Source organism: Staurois parvus, unplaced genomic scaffold (genome assembly GCF_062004578.1).
Source record: "Staurois parvus isolate SC_StPar_1 unplaced genomic scaffold, SC_StPar_1.0 ptg000139l, whole genome shotgun sequence".
NCBI classification, from domain to species: domain Eukaryota; kingdom Metazoa; phylum Chordata; class Amphibia; order Anura; family Ranidae; genus Staurois; species Staurois parvus.
In genome coordinates this window covers 1,441,129-1,462,442 of record NW_028317935.1, presented here as the reverse complement: position 1 = coordinate 1,462,442, position 21,314 = coordinate 1,441,129, and the positions used below count along the sequence as shown (strand labels likewise).

The window sequence follows — 21,314 nt, the reverse complement described above, 5'->3', positions numbered from 1 at the left end:
ACGTTTTTTAAACATTGTGACAGCTACCAGGGGGATGAAGATCCCCTACTAGCTGTCACAAGGGAAGCGAGGAGGAGTGGGGGCCAGTCCGTTCATAACATGTTCCACCCTGAATATAGATGTAACATGAAAAGTGAGCTTATCCTTTAAGCACTCCAGAGGATTTACACCCCTTCCTGACCTATTTGCAATACGGTGCTGCATTACTTTAACGTGGTCACTTAATGCTGCATCCAAATGAAATGTATGTCTTTTTTCTCACAAATAGTGCTTTTTTCAGTGGTATTTGATCGCCTATGCACTTATTCTTTTTTGCGCTATAAACAAAAAAGACCAACAATTTTGAAAAAAAAAACTATATTTTTTACTTTTTGCTATTAAACATGTCCAGTAAAATTTTTTTTCAAAAAATCAAATTTCATCATAAATTTAGGTCAAAATGTAGTCTTCTACATGTCTTTGCTAAAAAAAAAATCCAATACGTGTAAAATAATTGGTTTGTGTGAAAGTTATAGCATTTACAAATGGTAGTATATATGCTGGAATTTTTTTTTCTTTTTTACTAGTAATGACGGCGATCAGTGACTTATAGCAGGACTGCGGCGGACATTCTGACACTGGGGGGAACTGACTTGCAGTCACTGACACTGTACTAATGGCACTGGATAGGAAGGGGTTAACATCTGGGGTGATCAAGGGGTTAACTGTGTGCTGTGTGTTGTTTTACTATGTGGGCTGTCTGTGTTTCACTATGCAGAGCCATACAAAGCAGTGTGCAGGAGCTGACAGGGGAGAGACCTATGTTGTTTATACACAGTACACAGGTCTCTGCTCCATCGGTAATACTCGGTGATCACCGGGTGCCGGTGGGGAATCACCGGTGATTGACAGCCAAGGCCATGAATGGCCCCTTCCCGGAAATGCAAAATCACATATATATATATATGTGTGTGTGTGTGTGTGTGTGTGTGTGTGTGTGTGTGTGTGATTTTGCGGACCCGTGCCGCCCTGTAGCAGTATAGGTTCTATAGGTGCTATAGGGCGGCATGGAACCGGTTAAAACATAAATTAGCTACACTAACTCCATACTGGTTAGGGATGATGCTAAGAAAGTGGTCTCATGGGCAATATGGGTCCATGGTATACCCTTGGAAGTACAGCATACCAGGTGTCTGTAGTACCACCATGTTACCAAGCAAGCTTTGACTCTTTCCTTTGGGTACAATAAAACATTTAAGGTGGGCAATAAAGTAGCTTAGAGGTCAACATAGAGAGGATATTGTTTTCTGCTCTTCATTATACTTTGCATTACTACTGCATACTGCAGCCCATGCAGGTTATGATATGGAGCCTGTGGTATTCTATGACATTCTGTTTCTGTAACACAGCAGAGAGAACTCTGTGACTGGAAGAATGCTGGTCATGTAACCAATAGACCAACTGACCATGAGCTCCTGTCATTTTATTTTTTTACATATTTTCCATATTTTTTTTGTGCTTCATCAGCTATGGACTTCCAAAACTAGGGATGTGCAATACACATTTTTAAAAGCATGTTGTTGTGCTTTATAATTTTGCAGGAGTTTTCTGTTTCTTTAAATGATGGCCATATCACCGCTCTATAAATTAACTCCTATGCTGTCTTTCACTCTAGCATTGCAAAATCGGGGTCTTGTGTTATTCTTCCACCAAGAACAATATAGTCACATAAAATGTATGTTTTCCCTGGGCCTGATTTACTAAAGTGTATGCAGATGCATCAAATGCACACAGACAAGCAAATGATATCCTCTGCTTAGTATTTCTATCCACTTAATAGTATGGAGATATGTATAACTGGCACATAAAATATAGATATGTATAACGGAATTATATCCTCTGCTCAATTAAATAGAGATTTATATAACTGTTTGATAAAATATAAATTTGTATAACTGCTTAAAGAATTATGTTACATGAGGAGCCCTGTGTAACATTTTTATGACTTTGAGCCTGGGTTCACATACATGCAGTGCGGTATATCGCATGTGATTTGCACAGGAACCGCACTGCATTCCTGAGCAAATCACATGAAATTTGTGTGCAGTGTGATTGGAGCCATACATTTTGTATGGCTCTAATCGCACCACACCAAAAAGATGCAGGACCCTTTTTTGGGTCCGCACTAGAATCGGATCGCATGGGTATTTACAACTATGTGATCCGATTCTGCACATCACACTGCATTTTGTGGACTGCTTTTGGGGTGTTGTTAACTTCACATACACACCTGCAGCGGTTGAACGGGGTGCGATTCTGATGCGGTGCAGAATTCACTCAAAAAACGCTGCAAATTCCGCACCACATCAGTGTGAACCAGGGCTGAATAATAAAGTTTATCTAATGCGAAAACTTGTTTATTCATAGAGTAACTGCTGAGGTGCGGTTTTCCCATACTGCATGTGCAGCACAATGTACCTGCGGATTTGGAGTAGGTTACCTGCACTTTCCAATAGAAATTTCTTGTGTCCTGCACTTTTGGTATGCTATCTAAAAGAGCACAAAAAAACTCCTAAATGCAGCCTAAGGGCTAGTTCACACTATAAAAATGCATTCCGGATACATCTTTGCTTACAGTTCACACCACACGCAGTTCTGGTGCAGTTTTGATGCAGTTTGCTATATTTCAGTACAGTTCTGTGCAGAGAAAATGCAGCAAGTTCTACTTTTTTTCTGCATTGGAAACTGACTGGAACTAACTACACTGGTGTGAATTAGGGCCATTGGAATACATGGAAAACACTGTGCATGCATTTTTGATGCAGGAAAAAAGCGCACTGAACTGCATCTAGTGTAAACTAGCCCTAAGGGAGCCTTAGTTTGCCCTTCGCTTCCGGTCCTGTACACTCAAGAGGAAATTGAGAAGAAGACATTTTTCCAATGTGGGGGATACCCCCTTTTAGACAGTTGTCATGGGAAACAGTGTCCCCATTGGAAGATTTCCCCTCCATTCCTGTTCTGAGGACAACTTAAAAATTTGCATTTACCCTCACTTTTAACCCCAAAGACATTGGTGATCAGGACATTGGAGACTCTCACCACTCAAAGCTTTAAAAAGTTTTACATTTAGTTATACTTTAACCTAGCGGTCTGATTATATCAGTATTTCTGTGCTCAAAGCGGTACATGTTTTTGCATGGAAATATGTCTTTTTTATTGTAGGCCTGTAATTTTTAGGAATAACTCACTGAAATCTGTAGTCTAGTAAACATCCCGGGTATGATAAAATTTGAAAAACGAAATCATAAATTATAATAAAATAAATAGTCATAAAAAATAATAATATAATAATAATGAATTTAATTCAAACCAAAAACACTGAAATTTGAAATATGGCGCCAAGTTCGCACATCACTGAGCTTAGTCGCAAAATCGTTTTCAGTGAACGAATGATGACAAATTTCCCCACCAATCATTATCACTCAATTCTGCAAGTGGTTCTAATTTGCTATCGCTGTTCTCTAGCTGGTCTAAAACCGCTTTTGACCTAAAGGGATGCTTTTTGGACGCCATGGACGTTTCTCAGTTTCCAGGCACAAAGAACAGTAAAAATGCAGGCAGGGCACATGACAAAGCACCAAGGACAAAATGTATGTGAAATGGTTTGATACAGTAATGTTATACTATGAGATTTTAGTATATTTAGTGAATGTCACTATTAAAATTTTAGAATTTCCCGCAGGTTCCGTCCCCCGTACGTCCTGACGCTCGCAGGAAACGGAACCCGGAAGACGGATGTTGGCATCGGCCGGAGGAGATGGCTGGGGACGCTGCAGGGGGGAGTACAGGACAAGGTAAGTGCTCGAGCAACGCTGCAGGGTAATCCCGAGTGTAGCTCGGGGTTACCGCTTTTGGTACTGAAAGTTAACCCCGAGCTACACTTGGGAACACCGCCAGGGGGGTTAATAATAAAACATTTAAGTATTAGATAAACTATGCTGTGTTACTAAATTAACTTACTCACGAGGAAACAATATACCCTGATAATGCATTTCTGAGTGCACCTTCTTGGAACAGAAGGCACTGATGTAGCACTAACTGGATGTTTAATGCACCCTGTACACTGAGACCACAGCTTAAGTATTCAACGTTCATATACAAACTGATGAACAGGTTTAGGGATCATGTCTATGTGTGAATACAGTATACAATCCCTTAAAATCATAGCATAGTGGTATATCCCTGCTCTTGCTGATTTCCTGTGGTTCCAACCAGGGCCGTGGATAAGGGGGTACCACCGGTCTTCCTGTATTGGGCCCAGGCCAACAGGGGGTCCAAGCAGCTGGGTGATTGGCGCAAATTACTGGAATAGATCCCCTGTATGGCTCTCTCTGCATCAGCTCAAACCTGACTTCTCTCTCTTCCACTGGCTTTAGGTTGCTGCGGAGAGAGCCATACAGGGGATCGGGGGGTAATTGCCCCCCCCGCCTCACCAATCACCCTCCCTGTGCACCATACATTTCCCTCTACTGCTCAGGGCCCCTATGTACCCTCCTTACCCCCGCAGTGCTTCCGGCTTTCCTCCTCTCCTTCCCATCAGCAACTGCAAGCACACAATAGGATCCTTCAGGATGGAGAGTGGGGGAAGGGTACAGTAAATATGTCACATTTAACAGCCTCTTTCTTTCCTGAATGAACACATGAGTGATTGGTACTGATGGCTCCCTGTGTTCAGTCATAACTGAAGCATAGTAAACTGTATTTATTTGAGGGAGCCCTGTCAGGTTGGCTGTATGGGACCCCATTGTTCAAACAGCAGCCCTGGCTCCAACTATATTTGGTCAAGGACAACACCCAGGATGTCCATTGCCTTGGTAACAATTTGGAACAAGCCAGCAGGCATCCAGCCGCTGTCATTTAAGTGTTGCTGTATCACCACTGTATCACCACCAATAAATTAATGGTTGTGGCTGCCACAACCAGAGGTTCGGGTGGGCCAACTGGCCAAATCTGGCTATTTAACAGCCTTTGCTCAGTAAGGGATGATGCTAGTGTGCTGGACTTGTAGGTCCAGCATACTAGTGGTGTTCATGGCTGAGGACATTCTGCATGGTAAATTAGGATTTCTATTGTATTTTAATATTTATTCACCAGTTGGATTCACTCTAATATACTTTTCAAATGTCTTGTCAAAGGGCTTTAGCAGTGTCATTTGATTAGTATTCAGTTGATTGCATCAGGACTTGCTGATGCAGCAGGTTGGCAAGCTTATACTGGGGTTGTATTGCTGGAAGTTAAAGGAGAATTGAGCTTTATCATATTTCTGTGAACTGCACCCTGGGATCTTCTATCACAAGCAGAGGCGGACTGACCATTTAGAAACTCGGGCACTGCCCGAGGGACCGGGGTCAGTAGGGGCCCCATGAGATGCCCCTGGTACCTTTTTCATAGGCTTTTTTGAGTTTGGGCAAGGACACAGGGGACCCATGATCCCTTTTGCCCGGGGGCCCCATGAGTTGTCAGTCCGCCCCTGAGCACAAGGGTAGATTAAGCACTTCTCTTAAGGCTCCTGGTTGTACTATCAGCATTATGAAGGAGTGAGAGACAGAGGTTCCCTATTTGATGTACAACATTCTATTGATCAGCTAGCCTTCTGGTGAGTGCATGGTGGTGGGGGACCCTGCACAGGAGAGGAGAACCTTTTCGATTAGCACTGTTTGGAATTATTTCACCATTATTTTTATTGGACTGTCACTAGGATATTTTGTTATATCACTGCACGTGGCTCTTTAATGAACACAATTTGTACACTAATATTGATTTCTAATATTTTATTTATTGATTTTGATAGTCACATATTTATTTGCATATTTTGGATACATCCTAGATTGTAAGCTCAATGAGCAGGGCCCTCTGTTTCCTCTTGTACCAAATTGTATTGTAACTGTAATGTCTACCTTCATTTTGTAAAGCGCTGAGCAAACTGTTGGCACTATATAAATCCTGTATAATAATAATAAAAATATATGTTTCATGCGCTGCACTGTTTTGATTTACTTAGCCTTTGGTCAAACTTATGGCTGTGCTGAAAACAAAGCTCATTCTTAATAGAAAAACAGTTATGAACCTCTGCTTTAATGAATAAAGTCCCCTAGGATTTTAATGGCTTCTGCTTTTAACTACACAAAATGTAAATGGTTAATTGGTTTCAACAAAAAAGTTTAAACAGGTATGTCCTTGAGGGAATGACATTTGTGATGATGGTTCTATGGGGTTAAAGGCAAATGGAATGTGCACTTTGCAAATTGCAGTTGCACTCTGAAAGTGCATTTGCTCCAGAGCTTAATAAATGAGTTAAAGTTTTACTTTGCACATAATACCCAATCATGTGCAAGGAAAATGAAAAGAAAACATTTTTGCTTGCACGTGATGGGATGATGGAAGTTAGCAGAGCTTGCCCTGATTTACTAAGTTGTGGCGCAACTGCACTTGAAGATTGCAACTGCACTTTGAAAAATGCACAGTCTATTTGCCTTTAGTAAATCAACCCCAATGTATCCTACATTGCACTATGGATTATGTTCGAAGTACATTTAAATACTATTGTTTATTTCAAGGAATCATAACTTCAAAAATCATTATTTAAATGAGTTAAAGTTTCACTTTTGCAAATAATACCCAATCATGTGCAAGGAAAATGAAAAGAAAAACATGTTTGTTTGCATATGATTGGATGATGAAAGTTAGCAGAGCTTGCCCTGGTTTACTAAGTTGTGGAGCAACTGCACTCAGGGGCGGACTGACCATTTGGAAACTCAGTCACTGCCCAAGGGCCCGGGGTCAGTAGGGGGCCCCATGAGATGCTCCTGGTACCTTTTTCATAGGCTTTTTTGAGTTTGGGCAAACATACAAGCGTGTATAGCCTAATTGTAGGCAACAAAGGAGGTGAGCATACATCTTCACTAATTGGAGGATTCATAAAAAGTCACAAATTGAAGAGCAATAATCACCAAGTCACTATTATTGGACTTTTACTTTTATTGATGGGACTATTAATTATATTAAATTGATTTGATGATTTAATAATTTTTTTAATTGGTTATATATTTATATATTGTTTTTTAAGGGGAATCAAATTTTTTTGTTATTTAGGAGCGCAACATATAATGGTGAAATATTTTATGTACACAGTTGAAGTTATGTGTTTTATGTTGGCGATCCACTAGAGATAATTGCATTTGGCTCGCAAGTCACACAAATTCACATTTTGTCCTACATTGTACTATGGATTTTGTTCGAAGTATATTTAAATACTATTGATTATTTCAAGGAATCATAACTTCAAAAATCATTAATTCTCTTTTTTTCTCTCAAAAAATCTAGTACGTACAATATCTAACCAAAATCTAATCCACCCATGATATAAAGTGATAACCCCTAAGTACAAAAATGCTTAAAGTTTATTAACTTACCAGTATGCTGAACAGCAGCAATATAAACAGTGATAAAATAGAACATATGCTGCATCTTCCTTTTCCAGTGATTACACCACATTCCATTTAAGAGGGCCATCCTATAGAAAAAAAAGAAAGGAACCATTTATCAGTACACTTCTTTGACCAGAGTCGGACGTTTCTTCTCTGCCTAATGAAGTGTTTATGAAGTATTAACATTCTGACAGCTACAGCTCACTCACATTTATGACACTATTCATATTGCTCAAAGTGCTATTTGTTTTGAACACACTGCTTGTCAGTACAGCAAAATGTGCAACTGTTACACTCTGAAGCAAAATAATTTAACATCAGAAAAAAAGTATTAGGTTACATGCTTTTAGCAGATATTTTACGTCAACGTTTTAACAGATACCTCTTAGATTTACACTGAAGCATACATAAAAACAAATAACATATGTTTTTTACCATTTCTTATTTTCTTAGAAAAAAATGATATACGTGCCTGTATATATCTTTCTAGAATGGAAAACATTTAAAATGTCAGAAGGTTTCTAAGGCCTAGATAGCCCCTTTTTTTAAAGATTAAAATATTTCCTATACATCAGGGTTGTCCAACCTGTGGCCCAAGATGGCTACAAATGCTGCCCAACATTAAATTGTGTACTTACTGTCCCTAAAAAATGTTGATTTTTTTAAAAACTTTTTTTGTAAAAATGCATTTACATTTAGTGAAGAAAAATCTGACAGTTTCTTTACTATCTTCTCAAAGGAAAATCTCTCACTCTTCACAATCACGCCTTATTCATGTCATCAGTTTTCAGCAGCAGCTATATTTGCAGGCAACTGTTTTCAAGGATGAAGCACACAAAGGGGAAAATTAAAACCAAAATATCTGATGAGCACCTTGAGAATTCATTGAGAATTGCTACTATGGTGTCCGTTTATGAACCAGCAGTAATAGATCGATGCTCAGTTCTCTGGACTTCTCGGAGAACACAGTTCTCCTGTGAATGCCGTTTATGAAGCATATGTAGATCAGTTCTCCAAACGAAGGGAGAACGGTCTACAAACGCTGGGAAACGCCTGATTTTACTATAATCTCGCGAGATTACAGTAAAAAACCAGTTTACTAAACAGAGGTAAATTATCTCTGCTTAGTTTGCGGTCCATCCGATTCTCCAGCTCTGGGCTGGAGAATCTGGAGGGAGAACACAGATCTCCAGTGAAGAGCTGAACAGTTCTCCTGGGTGTCATAAACTGTGAATGACCAGGGAATAGCTGTGATCCTCTGAATCGCAGCTATTCTGTGTGTCATAAACGGACACCTAAATCCATTGAACCAGATTTTTTGCATTAGTTTATCAAAAACAGTGTCAAATATTGCAGTCGTTTTACGTTGCCTTCTTTTACTTTTATAATAAAAAGTATTACAAAAAAAAAAGAAGTTTTATTATTCAGATAATTACATTATCTATATCAATGATCATCAACTTGTGATCTACTGACTTTTTCTGCTCATTAGCTATTCTTATTTATAGTGTATTTTATGTGTGGCCCAAGACAATTCCTATTCTTCCAATGTGGCCCGTGAAAGTCAAAAGGTTTGAAACCCCTGCTATGTGCCATCCATATGCCAAGTAACTTTTGTCCTATTTCTCAAGCACATTCATTCAACATTTTACTAAAATTTTTTTATTACTGCATTCATCAGAATGAGATTGCTAGTGGCCCATATGGAAGAAAAATGTATTTTAAAAATAAAAATATTATTCCCAAATATATTGACATATATTTGACATACTAAAATGTTGGCCATATTCAATATATTTCAATAAAAAAAAAAAAATATATATATATATATATACTGTATGTTGAAATGGTTTTTATTACAAAATATATGAAAAATATTTTTAAGAATACATTTCAAATATACTGTATGTCTTTAAAAATACAAATCTACATTTTTGGAATGCATTTACAAATGTATGTAAAAATATATGTTAAAATGTAAAAAAAAATCTGAATATATTTAAAATATATACATATTTTAAATAATCTTTCTTCATAAATCTTGGCCAAAATGTATTCAGTTATCTTTTTAGTAAAAACAAAATAACCCAAATTAGTTTATAACCAAAAATTATAATTTTTCAAATTTTTTTTACATTTTTGTATTATCATTTATGTTTTTTTTACATACTGTCACCCTAGCAGTACAGTGTCACCATAGTGACACTGTACTACTTGTGGGGGGTGATGAAGAATTTTTTTTTACACTGATTGCTTTTACACTCATAAAGGCTGTAAAAGCAATCATTTCTCCTACTCTCTGGCTGCATTCTTGCAGCCATTGAGAAATACTGTGTGAGCTGTGATTGGTCACAGCTTGTCACATGGTACAAGGCTGTTGTGAATAGCCTTGTACCATGTGACCTCTGTGATCATTCACAGATTTCAAACGTAGTAAGGAATGATGTCAGAAGTGACATCTTGCTTACTACTATTCATGTGATCACTGATTGGCCAATCAGTGATCACATGATCAGGACCTCACACAGAGCTCCCGTACAGCGATCGGGGGTTCCGCTACAGCGGGCACCAGATTGTGGTGCTGCGCGTTCCCAGGGAGTGTGCACAAGCAGGGAAGTGGGGAGGATGTTTATAAATGGCCACCTGCCCCTGCACTGCTCCTGTCCAGCCGTTTATATACATGGGCCAGACGGGAAGTGGTTAAGTAACTCATCTTTAAAGGGTGACTCTACTTTCATGGGGAAAAAAATTGCAAATAAAAAAAAATAATATAGCATATACAATTGTGACACGTGTCATATTGTAATTGAATGTTGTTAAAAATAACCTTTCCTTTTTAATCTGCATCTGTCATTTTCTGTAAAACGCAATACAATCTGGAGGTGTTCTGTACACAGAATATGTACAGAACGCCCCCAGCAACATCATTTCCTGCTTGTGTGGTTCACTGATTTTCCCAGAGGTTTGCACTAAGATACAAGTCAAATTTCAGGCATCCCTTGCAAAAAAAAAAAACATTTTTTGGTGAGTTACTCCCAATATGATATCACATCTAAAGGGATGCAGACCCTGCAATTTCCTCATTAAAGCCCTGCAGGTGCAGCAACTGACTGATAATTATAAGACTACCCCCATTAGATTCACTTTCCCCGTGCACAGATACAAACAAATAGTTTTCTTCAGAGTAACAAATGGTAGGACTTTTCAACAATGTTTGTTAAAACCCTTGCAATGTATATAGATCACCCAGAGGGAAATGTGTTTTTCTCAACAAATGAGGAGTTACTCTTTAACCATTTGGTAACTGCGCTATAGCCGAATGACAGCTACAATGCGGTTACCCAGTTCTGGGAGGGCGTCAAATTATGCCCTCCCGAGCCCCCCCAGGGCATGAACCTGGCGATCTCCATGATTGCTGTGTCCTACAGACACAGTTGATCACGTGATGAGGTAAAAGGCCAATCACCCAGCAGATCATGGAGTAAATACAGTTGCTGGTTATCAGCAGCACTTTCCTCACACTGTCACAGAGCAGATAGGCACTGATCACCAGGGCACTGATGATTAGTGCCCTAAAGATCAGTGCCCTGCAGTGCCGCCCAGCAGTGCCACCCACCAGTGCCCAGCAGTGCCACCCATCAGTGCCCCCCAGCAGTGCCACCCATCAGTGCTGCCCAGCAGTGCCACCCATCAGTGCCGCCCAGCCGTGCTGCCAGGCAGGGCTTTCAGTCAGTGCCGTTAGTCAGCACTGCCCGTCAGTGTCGCCCATCAGTGCCGCCTATCAGTGACCATCATTGCTGCATATCAGTGCAGCATCACCAGTGCCTCCTCCTCAACGCCCACCAGTGCCGCCTCATCAGTGCCACCTCATCAGTGCAGTCTATCAGTGTCCATCAGTGCTGCCTATCCATGCCACCTTATCAGTGCCCGTCAGTGCTGCCTATCAGTGCTACCTATCAGTGCAGCCTCATCAACACACATCAGTGAAGGAGAAAAATTACCCAGTGAAGGAGAAAAAACTTTTTTTTTATTTTTTGCTCTTTTTTTGTTTATCGTGCAAAAAATAAAAAAACCCAGTGGTGATACCACCAATAGAAAGCTCTATGTGTTTGGAAAAAAATTATAAAAATATCATACGGGTACAATGTTGCATGACTGCGCAATTGTCATTCAAAGTCCGCAAGTGCTGAAAACTGAAAATTGGCCTGGTTTCGAAGGGAGTATAAGTGCCTGCTAGACAAGTGGTTAAGAAAGGATCAGCTCTGAGGTTTAAATAAATTACACTTCAGCTTTCGGAAGCCTTTTCCACAAGACCTCATTATGTAGCACTGTACTGCGATCTCCTCAAATCCTTCACCTTCACACATTCACTTACTTTGGCCTCCTCAGTACACGAAAGGAGCTTTAAACTCTTAAATAAAAGGTATGGATGCAGGGGCGGACTGACAACTCATGGGGCCCCCGGGCAATAGGGGATCATGGGGCCCCTGTGTCCTTGCCCAAACTCAAAAAAGCCTATGAAAAAGGTACCAGGGGCATCTCATGGGGGCCCCTACAGACCCCGGGCCCTCGGGCAGTGCCCGAGTTTCCAAATGGTCAGTCCGCCCCTGTATGGATGCCCTTATATGTTCCAGAGAATGATACCGTCGAACCCGGATAGCTACTGGAGGTGTGGAGGAGAAAAGGCTACAATATATCATGTATTCAAACCTGCTGGACAAATGTTTTTTTCTGTATTCTGCCAGGTCAGTTCATTTGTAATACCACAAACCCCTCAAATTGCATCATTAATGTCAGGAGTGTGTAGCTGTTCTATCAGGCTTCATTCACACTTGAGTGTAGCAAATTTGAGCGGTTTTTACACTTTTTTGCGCACTATTTTTGCGTGATTTTGCGCTTCATACAGCGTTTTTTGGCATTTTTGAGCTTTGCTGTTTTTTTTATTAGCCAATAGAGAAAAACATCATTTGTTGCATCATTTGTTGCTAGGTTTTTCAGCATTTCCATCAGCTTTCACTTCCCTGTTTACTATTATACCTCCCTTTTTACTATTATTATCCATTTATTTGTTCTTTTTGGTAGGGTAAGAGGTTAGAGTTTAAGTGTTACTAAACCCAGGACCCTGCATTCACTATACAGTATCTGGCTTCCCAAACAACAAAAGAGAAAAGTTCCCAGCTCAACTTGCCAGCCAACTTGCAAACAAACCTAATTAACCTAAGAGTATGTGTTAAAAACAGGGGTTTAGTTAGCACACATTTGCAAATACATGCATAAGCTACAGAGCCTCGTCACGGCACCCTGATATTCTGTAGTCCTAACTCTACAAATTTGGAGAGCCCCCATAGTAGAGGCACATGCATTAAAGTGGATAGAACAAGGGCAGGTGAACCTGAGGGAGCCCACCCCTCCTTAAAGGTACAGGAGTGCACTAGACACCCAGCATGTAGCACAATGGCAGCTAAGGTGTCCAGTGCGCCCCATCACTAACAATTCAACAGCACATTTTTTGTACTTTTTTTTTATTATTTTTTTTGTCTTTGTATGGCTCTGCTGTCATTATGATAATAATTCTCTTCTTGGGTCCCAGAATGGTAACAGTTTTCATATTTGGGTCCTTGGATTGAAAAGTTTAGGATGCCCTGCCCTAGATGATAATCTGTATTATCTCCAATGTTTAAGTGGACCTCCCCCCCAACATAAAAAACTGTACTGTATGTAGAACAGCATGCAATGAAAGGTGGAAAAACACATTTGACTGTCACTTAGGCCCCATGTACACGGGATACTTCTGAACGATGGAAACTGACTGCTGGAAAACGTAGGTTAAAAAACGTCTGTTTAGCTGCGTTTGCATAATGCGTTTAGGTATGTTTGCGTTTAGACGCGTTTTTTAAAGATAAACACAGGAGAACCTCCCAAATGCCCAGAATGTACTGAAAAGTGGTAAATTATTAACTATTTCAGACTGTTTCAGAGAAATACAGAGAGTAGAAGCAGAGACAGCAGAATCTGTTAAGATTAGCTTAGGTGTGAGTTGCTCAGTAACATTTCTTTTGTTTCCAAGGGTGAAAAAGGTGTCTGGTGGAGTGAGTCATTAAGGTCACCTGGCAGGGGGTATTCATGAGGAATTGAGGTGTGAATGGTCATTAACATATCTTTTGTTTCCAAGGGTGGGAGAGGTCAGAGGTGTAAATTGCTCATTACAATGTGTGACAAGTTTGGTAGGAACATCCTGTGTTCAGTGTTTTGTCCATCTGAGTACTTTGAAAACTCTTTGCATGCATTTTTCATGATGAAAAAAGGCTCTGGACAGCATCGGGAACTGGAAGAGTTAAAAAAAATTGCAAACGCAAACGCTTATAAACGCAATTTGCCATGTTTAGCCACGGTTACCAGTATTTTGCATTTGAAATGCTGATAAAATTGACTGCTGAACACAAGTTTTCTGCATTCAAAAAAGATGTGTACATGGACACATAAAAAAACATTAGGGTGAGTTTAGGGGCTGCTGAAAAAAATGCTGAACAGCTCCTAAACGAGTTTATCAGCTGCTGTGTACATGAGCCCTTACATTAAACTAGATTGCAATTCCTTGTTTCTAGAGACACTGGAGATGTAGCCAGGACCTCAAAGACGCATATCTCACCCAGTGCCTCCCTGGGAAATCTCCTTCCTGGGAATTGTATACAATGCAAGATCTCACGAGATTTCTTGTTTACTCAAGTGATGCATGGTGTCACATGGACAATGTGCATCGTGGTTTACTGCAAAGAAAAAAAAATAGAACACCAGTAATTTTTCTACATTGATGGTCCATTTAAAATGATTGGATTGCAGTACCAAATAATAAAGCTTTTTGTTATGCACACATTACCACAATGCAAGAGCCCTGAAATGCTAAAATTTTATTGGTTTTTACAGTTTATGTATTTGAAGACATGCCAGTACACTTGGCTTTCCAATAAAGTTCACCTTCAGCCAAAATATTTTATGTCTTTTTAGACAAAGTAAGCATAGTTTAAAACCATTATAATTTTTGTTATAGCCACCTGGGTTCCTTTGTTGGGTAGAATTCCCCGTACTTTTTGTAAGGACGGTAAATAACGGGAAATCCCGTCACATTTTAGTGGAGAAGTGTTTAATTTCTGATGATGTTTTCATTGCTGTTTGTGCTTTCTTGTTCCAGTGACACTTTCTTGTTCTACTGTCACACAGGTGACTATAAAAAGCCTAATAAAATGCCATCTGAACTATATCCACTGAGCAATAAAGCTGGCAGCGACTCATACATGCTGTTATATCTTGCTGTTACATTTCTGTTTGAAAGAGAAAAACTGACCTTAAAAATTAAAATATAAGTAAACCCAATCAATACAAATTTTAACATATTAATATAATTTAAATAGTCTTGTAGTTTTAGTTTAGTCACTTTAAATCTTCAGCTTTCATTAAAGTGTTACTAAACCCACAACAGTAAAATCACCTTGTATATGCAGTAAAGCATGCTTGTTATACTCACTATAGAACTTAAAGAGTTAATCCTCTGCATTGTGTAAAAAGGCCGTTTGATCCTGATTGCTCTGTTCCTCCCCTTGTTTAAGCCGCCACCTCTTATCGCCTGATAAGACAGACTGAACCATGGGCATTCTGCACATGCTCAGTTTGGTGTGTATTGCTAGAGAGTTTGTTTTTTTTTCTTCTGAGAGTGCAGGTGATCAGGACAGGGCCAATCAGCACTGGCCAGATAGAGGTCAGGGGTTTTGCATCCTTCTAAAGCAGAAAGAAAACTCTTCCTACAAGCATTAGCTAGTGCTTGGCTGAACACTGATAGAAGCCACAAGACTGCTCTAACATCTGATGAGAAAAGGTATTTAGCAGTTTATATTTACTAAAATAATTGCATTTCCATGTTGTGTGTACTGTGGGAGACCAGATACAGCAAATGCAGGGTCCTGGGTTTAGTAACACTTTAAAATAAAACCTAGTGATTCTGCCATGATGATCTTAGTTCTGACACTTCCTGCTATAGGGTGACAATTCTCTGTCTTTGCTCCCAACTGTTCTGCTGCATTCTCACCCTATCACACAGCTTCCAATAGAGACCACAAGGATCATTTCAAGACACACTAAGCAGACATGGTTAATTGTTGTCACCTTTAGCAGACGCACCCAGAGAAAAAACATGGAGCCATCTCTGGAGTGTGTGGATATAGAAAGGAAGTGGCTGCAAGATGGCTGCAGAAGTTGCACTTAGATGCAACAAAGGATGAACAAAAGCATGAAAACAGTTTATGATATGCAGTGCTTTTATGATCAATTTTATTTAGTTAGGGGTTACTTCTGCTTTAACTTAACCCTTCATAAAAATGGGTACTAAAAGTGTTCCTTAAGTCCTTATATTGGCAATAAAGTGAAGGCACCTTAACTGAATATTAATTGATTTAGATTTTTTATTTATAATTTAATTAAACAAATAAAGCATTTTCTTGTGCAGCACAGTGGCTTCTTGATTAGCACTTCTGTCTGGCAGCACCAAGTTTGGTGGAATGCATCACAGTCACAGCACTGCCTTTTGGTGTTTACGTGTTCCCCCTGTGCAGCAATTTCCTCCCACACTTCAAAGACATGCTTATAGGTTAGTTGGCTCCTATCTAAATTGGCCCTAGTATGTGCAGACGTAGCACCCTCCTAGTATAGGATGCTAGGTAAATTTAGTTTGGCTCACTCTATAATGGGAGGAGCAAGGATTGGTTGCTTTGGTCTGTTCATGGTTTCAGAGGCTGAGTATTTGGTTGTTTTCCCCTGTTTCTGAAAGAAGCTTCCAGAACTTAGGCTGAGAATATTCAAATGACTGGCCTGAAAATTTACTATGCCCTGGTCAATTCCTGGGGATGTGTGCCCAGAAGGTGGTCAGAAAGATGGCAAATAGAGTGAAGCCCAGAGATGGTTGCATGAGCTTCAAGGGGCTGCTTCCCCCTGAGGTACTTTTGGACTCAGTGGATGTTCTGCTAAGACTTGGCTGTAGCTGGGCTGGAGGTCTGGGATTATCCTTAATCTGAGTGCTGGACTTCCCTACCAGGCGCTCGAGTCTGCGGATGTAGTCCCTTAGGATTCATGAGTAAAAGTTCCTGACTGACTCCCTGCAACGGTACAAGACCCTAAAATCATTCCTTTTGCAACTGTTAGCTGCCAGAGAGATCTGCCTAATGGTTCCCTGGTGCAAGGCTTTCGGCTGTTCTTAAAGCTATCTCATGGCCCTCAACTATGAGACTTTAAACTAAACTGAAGCTTTCTCATGGTCCCCAGCAGTGAAACTTTTAAAAAAATCTGAGGTGATCTCGTGGTCCCCAGTTGTGAGAACTAAACTGTGCTACATTTACTGAAAGAGGAGGGTCCTCTACTGAATGTGCTGAGCATTTGGGGGTATCCCATCTCCAAAACTCTCTCCATGTGCAATTCCTCCAGTACTGAAATACAAAAAGGCAATGCCTAGAATGTTCATTTGAAGACAGAGTGGATGGACTGTTGCTTGAGTGACTTACAGCTTCTGCACTGTTTGGGAAGGACCTAGTTAGCTTGAGCGGGCAATGCGGGATTAGTGCTACATTGTAAACCCTATGAGGACAGGGACTAATGTGAATCTATATTTGTGCTGCATACATTGACAGCACTATGTAAACTAAAATGTTAAAACAGTTAGTAAGGAAAAATATGTTATCTGCCCTCAAACTTGATTGGCTGTATACAACAAGCTCAAATTCCCTCATCTGGCCAACCACAAAAGCAAACAAGTGAAACAGAGGTTCTTCGAGATATGTAAAAATAGACTGGTTCTGCTTTGGTTTTCGTTTTCCTAATATAAGAAAGTTATGGAGAATCCGACATCTAGTCATTTTACTGTCATTGTACACTATGGCAATTCAACCTTTTTTTCCTTTCTAGGATGACAGTACTGCCAAGTACCAAGGCAGATTAGGCTGCTAATGCATCTTTCTATCATATGGTTGGCACCAGCTCCCCTGACGTAAAAGATAATAGATTCTGAAGCAGCAAACAGTACTTTCTATTCATTCATGTGGCACAGCTTAAACTGTGAACCTTTCATGAAAGGACTCATACATCCACAGTCTACGGCAGTGCCAACCGAGCTGACAGTTCAGCATGCTGTGTTAGACTCGAGTCATTCACTGACGATATATTTTTACAAATCAGAATTTAATGTTTTTGAACATCTTCCTAAAATCAACAGGCAGTGGTCTGAAAAAGTACTGAACACAGTGCACTTAAAAACACTTCTTCATTAAACCTAAATTGCTCAGCCCATTCAAAGCGCTAACTCCTGCCAGACCCCACTGCTTTTGAAGTTCCTATGAAGCCTAGAGGGGATACAAACATTGTGGGTAATACACTCATGTAGGTTATTTGCCTGGCCAGGAGGATATTCAAAATTGATAGGCATAGGCTTTCTCTAACCCTCTGAAAACTCTTAGCTAGTTGTATATTACATAATGAAATTAACATACAGAACATATAGTCTTAAGCTGGTAGTACATGGGTCCAATTTTGACCGATTCCTGTGAATTGGGTGAAAATTAAGCCATGTGTGACCCTACCAATGCCACCTAGCTTGAAAAACTTTGATTGTGAAACTGAAGGAGCCGGGTGGAAAATCCAGCAAAACAGTTACTACAGCCAGTCAGCTTCTGTCACTGTTTGGGTATTCTAACAGCTGTGGATACTGGCTGTCAAAATACAATAGCTGGAAGTAGGAGCTTGGTATATCCATGTTGTTTAGCATGGATGTGGGAATCTATGGATTTCTCTCAGCTTGCTGGGCTTATCAAGCGAATATTTAAGTGTATTACCAGCTTCATCCTCTACACACAGGATGCCTCAAACAGATTCCCCACCAGGTCATTTATACTTAACATCTGCAACAGGCTCATGAGTTTGAAACTCTAGTACAGTGTTTCTCAACCTTTTTCAGTCAAGGCGCCCTTTAAAAATTATGGACAGTCCCGAGTCACTCCTTAAAAATATGGACAGTCTTGAGGCACCCCATTCTAAAATGTGAAAAACTATTCTAATAGTTTTATATAATGCAGCAGCATGCACACATATGTAGGACACCCAACATTAGAGGTGATTTATTCTTCCAAAGCAAATACAGTTTTGCACACTGGTACTGACTAGTATTCCAGTGTTTCTCTTCTCCCTCAGTTTTTCTCCATCACTGAGCTAATGTGACCCCAGCACTTATGAAGAGGGGCAGGGGAGGGTCAAACAAGGATGCTGTGCAGGCAACCAACATCCTCCTTATCAACTCATGATGTCATTGGTTATCAGGACGCAAGCGGCTAGAAGGTAGTAATGGTGTACAATGAAAACCTGTGGCTTTGTGTAACTAAAAGTCAGGCTTGTTCCACCCGCTGGCTTGTATACAAGTTTTGGGCAATTTTTAGACATTTTGCCAAGGCACCCCTGTAGAAACCTCAAGGCACACCAGGGTGCCTTGGCATCCTGGTTGAGAAAGGCTGCTCTAGTATACTTCTGTTTCTACCTATAACTGCCAATGTGCTGCTACAGTACTCAGATAAATTATATTTGGCAAAATCATATGTAATTAGTCAACACATTGTTTAAAAAATGTATTGTATCATTTTATCGATATCTTCTTTCACTCAGGACTTAGCATTGTGCCATGTGTTACTTTTTTTTACAACTACTGCAGGCATCCTATAGAACGTGAACAGATACACATCGACTGTAAGGACTCACCCATACAGACAAGTATGACAGGTATGCAGGGATGGATGCACAGACCTGGATGCCCTTAGATAAAGTTGTACATGAGATCATCAACATGCTTCATGTCATATAAAGATCCAAAAGTCTAAGTAGGAACACCAATACAATTCTAACCAGTGGATTGAACAGTACAAGTAAATGAGATGCATAATAATTATATCAATAACACTTAAAATACGAAAGAATAAAAATATCACTGCATGACTTCCAAGTTTTAAGATGCATATAAAAGGTAGGACAAGAAATCCACTGCAACATAAGTTTTACAACGTGAAAATAATAGAAAAGTATAAAAGAAGAGGAGGAAATAAGGAAAGGTAAAGTTAGAGAGGAGCAGCAGGGAGGGTGTGTGTGTGTGTGGGGGGGGGGGGGGGGGGAGTATGACCCACCTACTGGGCAATTCCATGTATCTCCACGTGAACAATACACCACAAACGTATCTCTATTGATATATCTAAGATTCTAGAAGATGTCGGGAGTGCCAAATTTTGTTAAATTTAGGGATGATATTGTGAAGTCGAGCTGTCAGGTATTCCATATTGTGAACATCATAAACATGTTTGTAGAAATCAGTTCCAAAAAGTGGCAATTGCTGGTTTTACTTCAATACTATCAAACATCTGGCAGCTGTTAAAATATGGCTGATCAAAACTCCAACATGCAAATAAAAGTGGCCACCTGCCCAAGTCTATAACTGGCTTATGAAGCAAGGACACATAAACAGGCATCCCATAGTGAATAAAGGGGAGAGAACAATGTTCTTGGACAACTTGCCAGCCAGCTTGCTAACAACCGAATTAACCTGTCTAACAGTATGCATTTATAACAGGGGTTTAGTTAGCACACATTTGCAAATACATACGTAAGCCACAGAGCCACGACACAGCACCCTGATAATCTGTGATCCTAACTCTACAATTTGTGAGTCCCCATAGTAGAGGCACATGCATTTAATGGATAGATCAAGGGCAGGTGAACCTGAGGGAGCCCACCCCTCTTAAAGGCAAAGGAGTGCACTGGACCCTAGCATGTAGCACAATGGCAACCAGGGTCTTAGTGCACCCACGTACCAAAACTATGTGTTGTCAAAGAACATTGTTCTCTCCCCTTTATTCACTATGTGATGCCTGTTTATGTGTCCTTGCTTCATAAGCCAGTTATAGACTTGGGCAGGTGGCCACTTTTATTTGCATGTTGGAGTTTTGGTACGTGGGTGCACTAGGACCCTGGTTGCCATTGTGCTACATGCTGGGATCCAGTGCACTCCTTTGCCTTTAAGAGGGGTGGGCTCCCTCAGGTTCACCTGCCCTTGATCTATCCAATAAATGCATGTGCCTCTACTATGGGGACTCACAAATTGTAGAGTTAGGACCACAGATTATCAGGGTGCCGTGTCGTGGCTCTGTAGCTTACGTATGTATTTGCAAATGTGTGCTAACTAAACCCCTGTTATAAATGCATACTGTTAGACAGGTTAATTCAGTTGTTAGCAAGCTGGCTGGCAAGTTGTCCAAGAACATTGTTCTCTCCCCTTTATTCACTATGTGATGCCTGTTTATGTGTCCTTGCTTCATAAGCCAGTTATAGACTTGGGCAGGTGGCCACTTTTATTTGCATGTTAAAGTGGAACTTTCCCTTTTGGGTGGAGCTCCGCTTTAAGTAAATGTGTACTTTTTCCATACTGGACAAAGCAAAAGGTTTTTTTCAAATCCCCCCTCCCTACTCAGCAGCAGCTCAGTTTGCCTTCACTCCTCTTCCATTGTTCAGCTGCAAGGAAGCTACCTAATACTTTCAGGTATGGAGTATATGAATGTACATGGGAGCCACCTTAGACAACTATATGTTCATACATACTGTATATAATGTAACTTATAAAACTATTTTTACTTATGGAAAAAGTGTTGATCTGAAAAACTGATATTGATTGATCTAAAAACTGATATTGTTAAATGTGAGTGGAACAATTTATGAATATACCCAAAAATGAGTAAGATATGAATCATGCCAGTTAACGATTTATACTGAGTAAAGGAACTG

The 21,314-nt window shown here is 40.1% G+C and overlaps 1 protein-coding gene across 5 annotated transcripts in view; it reads right to left on the bottom strand.

Annotated features, from left to right (window-relative positions):
- The window catches only part of ADGRG6 (adhesion G protein-coupled receptor G6), a 239,270-nt gene that overhangs the window by 205,473 nt on the left and 12,483 nt on the right, over positions 1-21,314 (bottom strand). For all 5 annotated transcript variants that reach the window (XM_089673509.1, XM_089673511.1, XM_089673512.1 and 2 more), the window contains exon 2: positions 7,452-7,552. In XM_089673509.1, the coding sequence (XP_089529635.1) occupies positions 7,452-7,552 (101 nt within the window). The remainder of the gene's footprint in view (positions 1-7,451; positions 7,553-21,314) is intronic.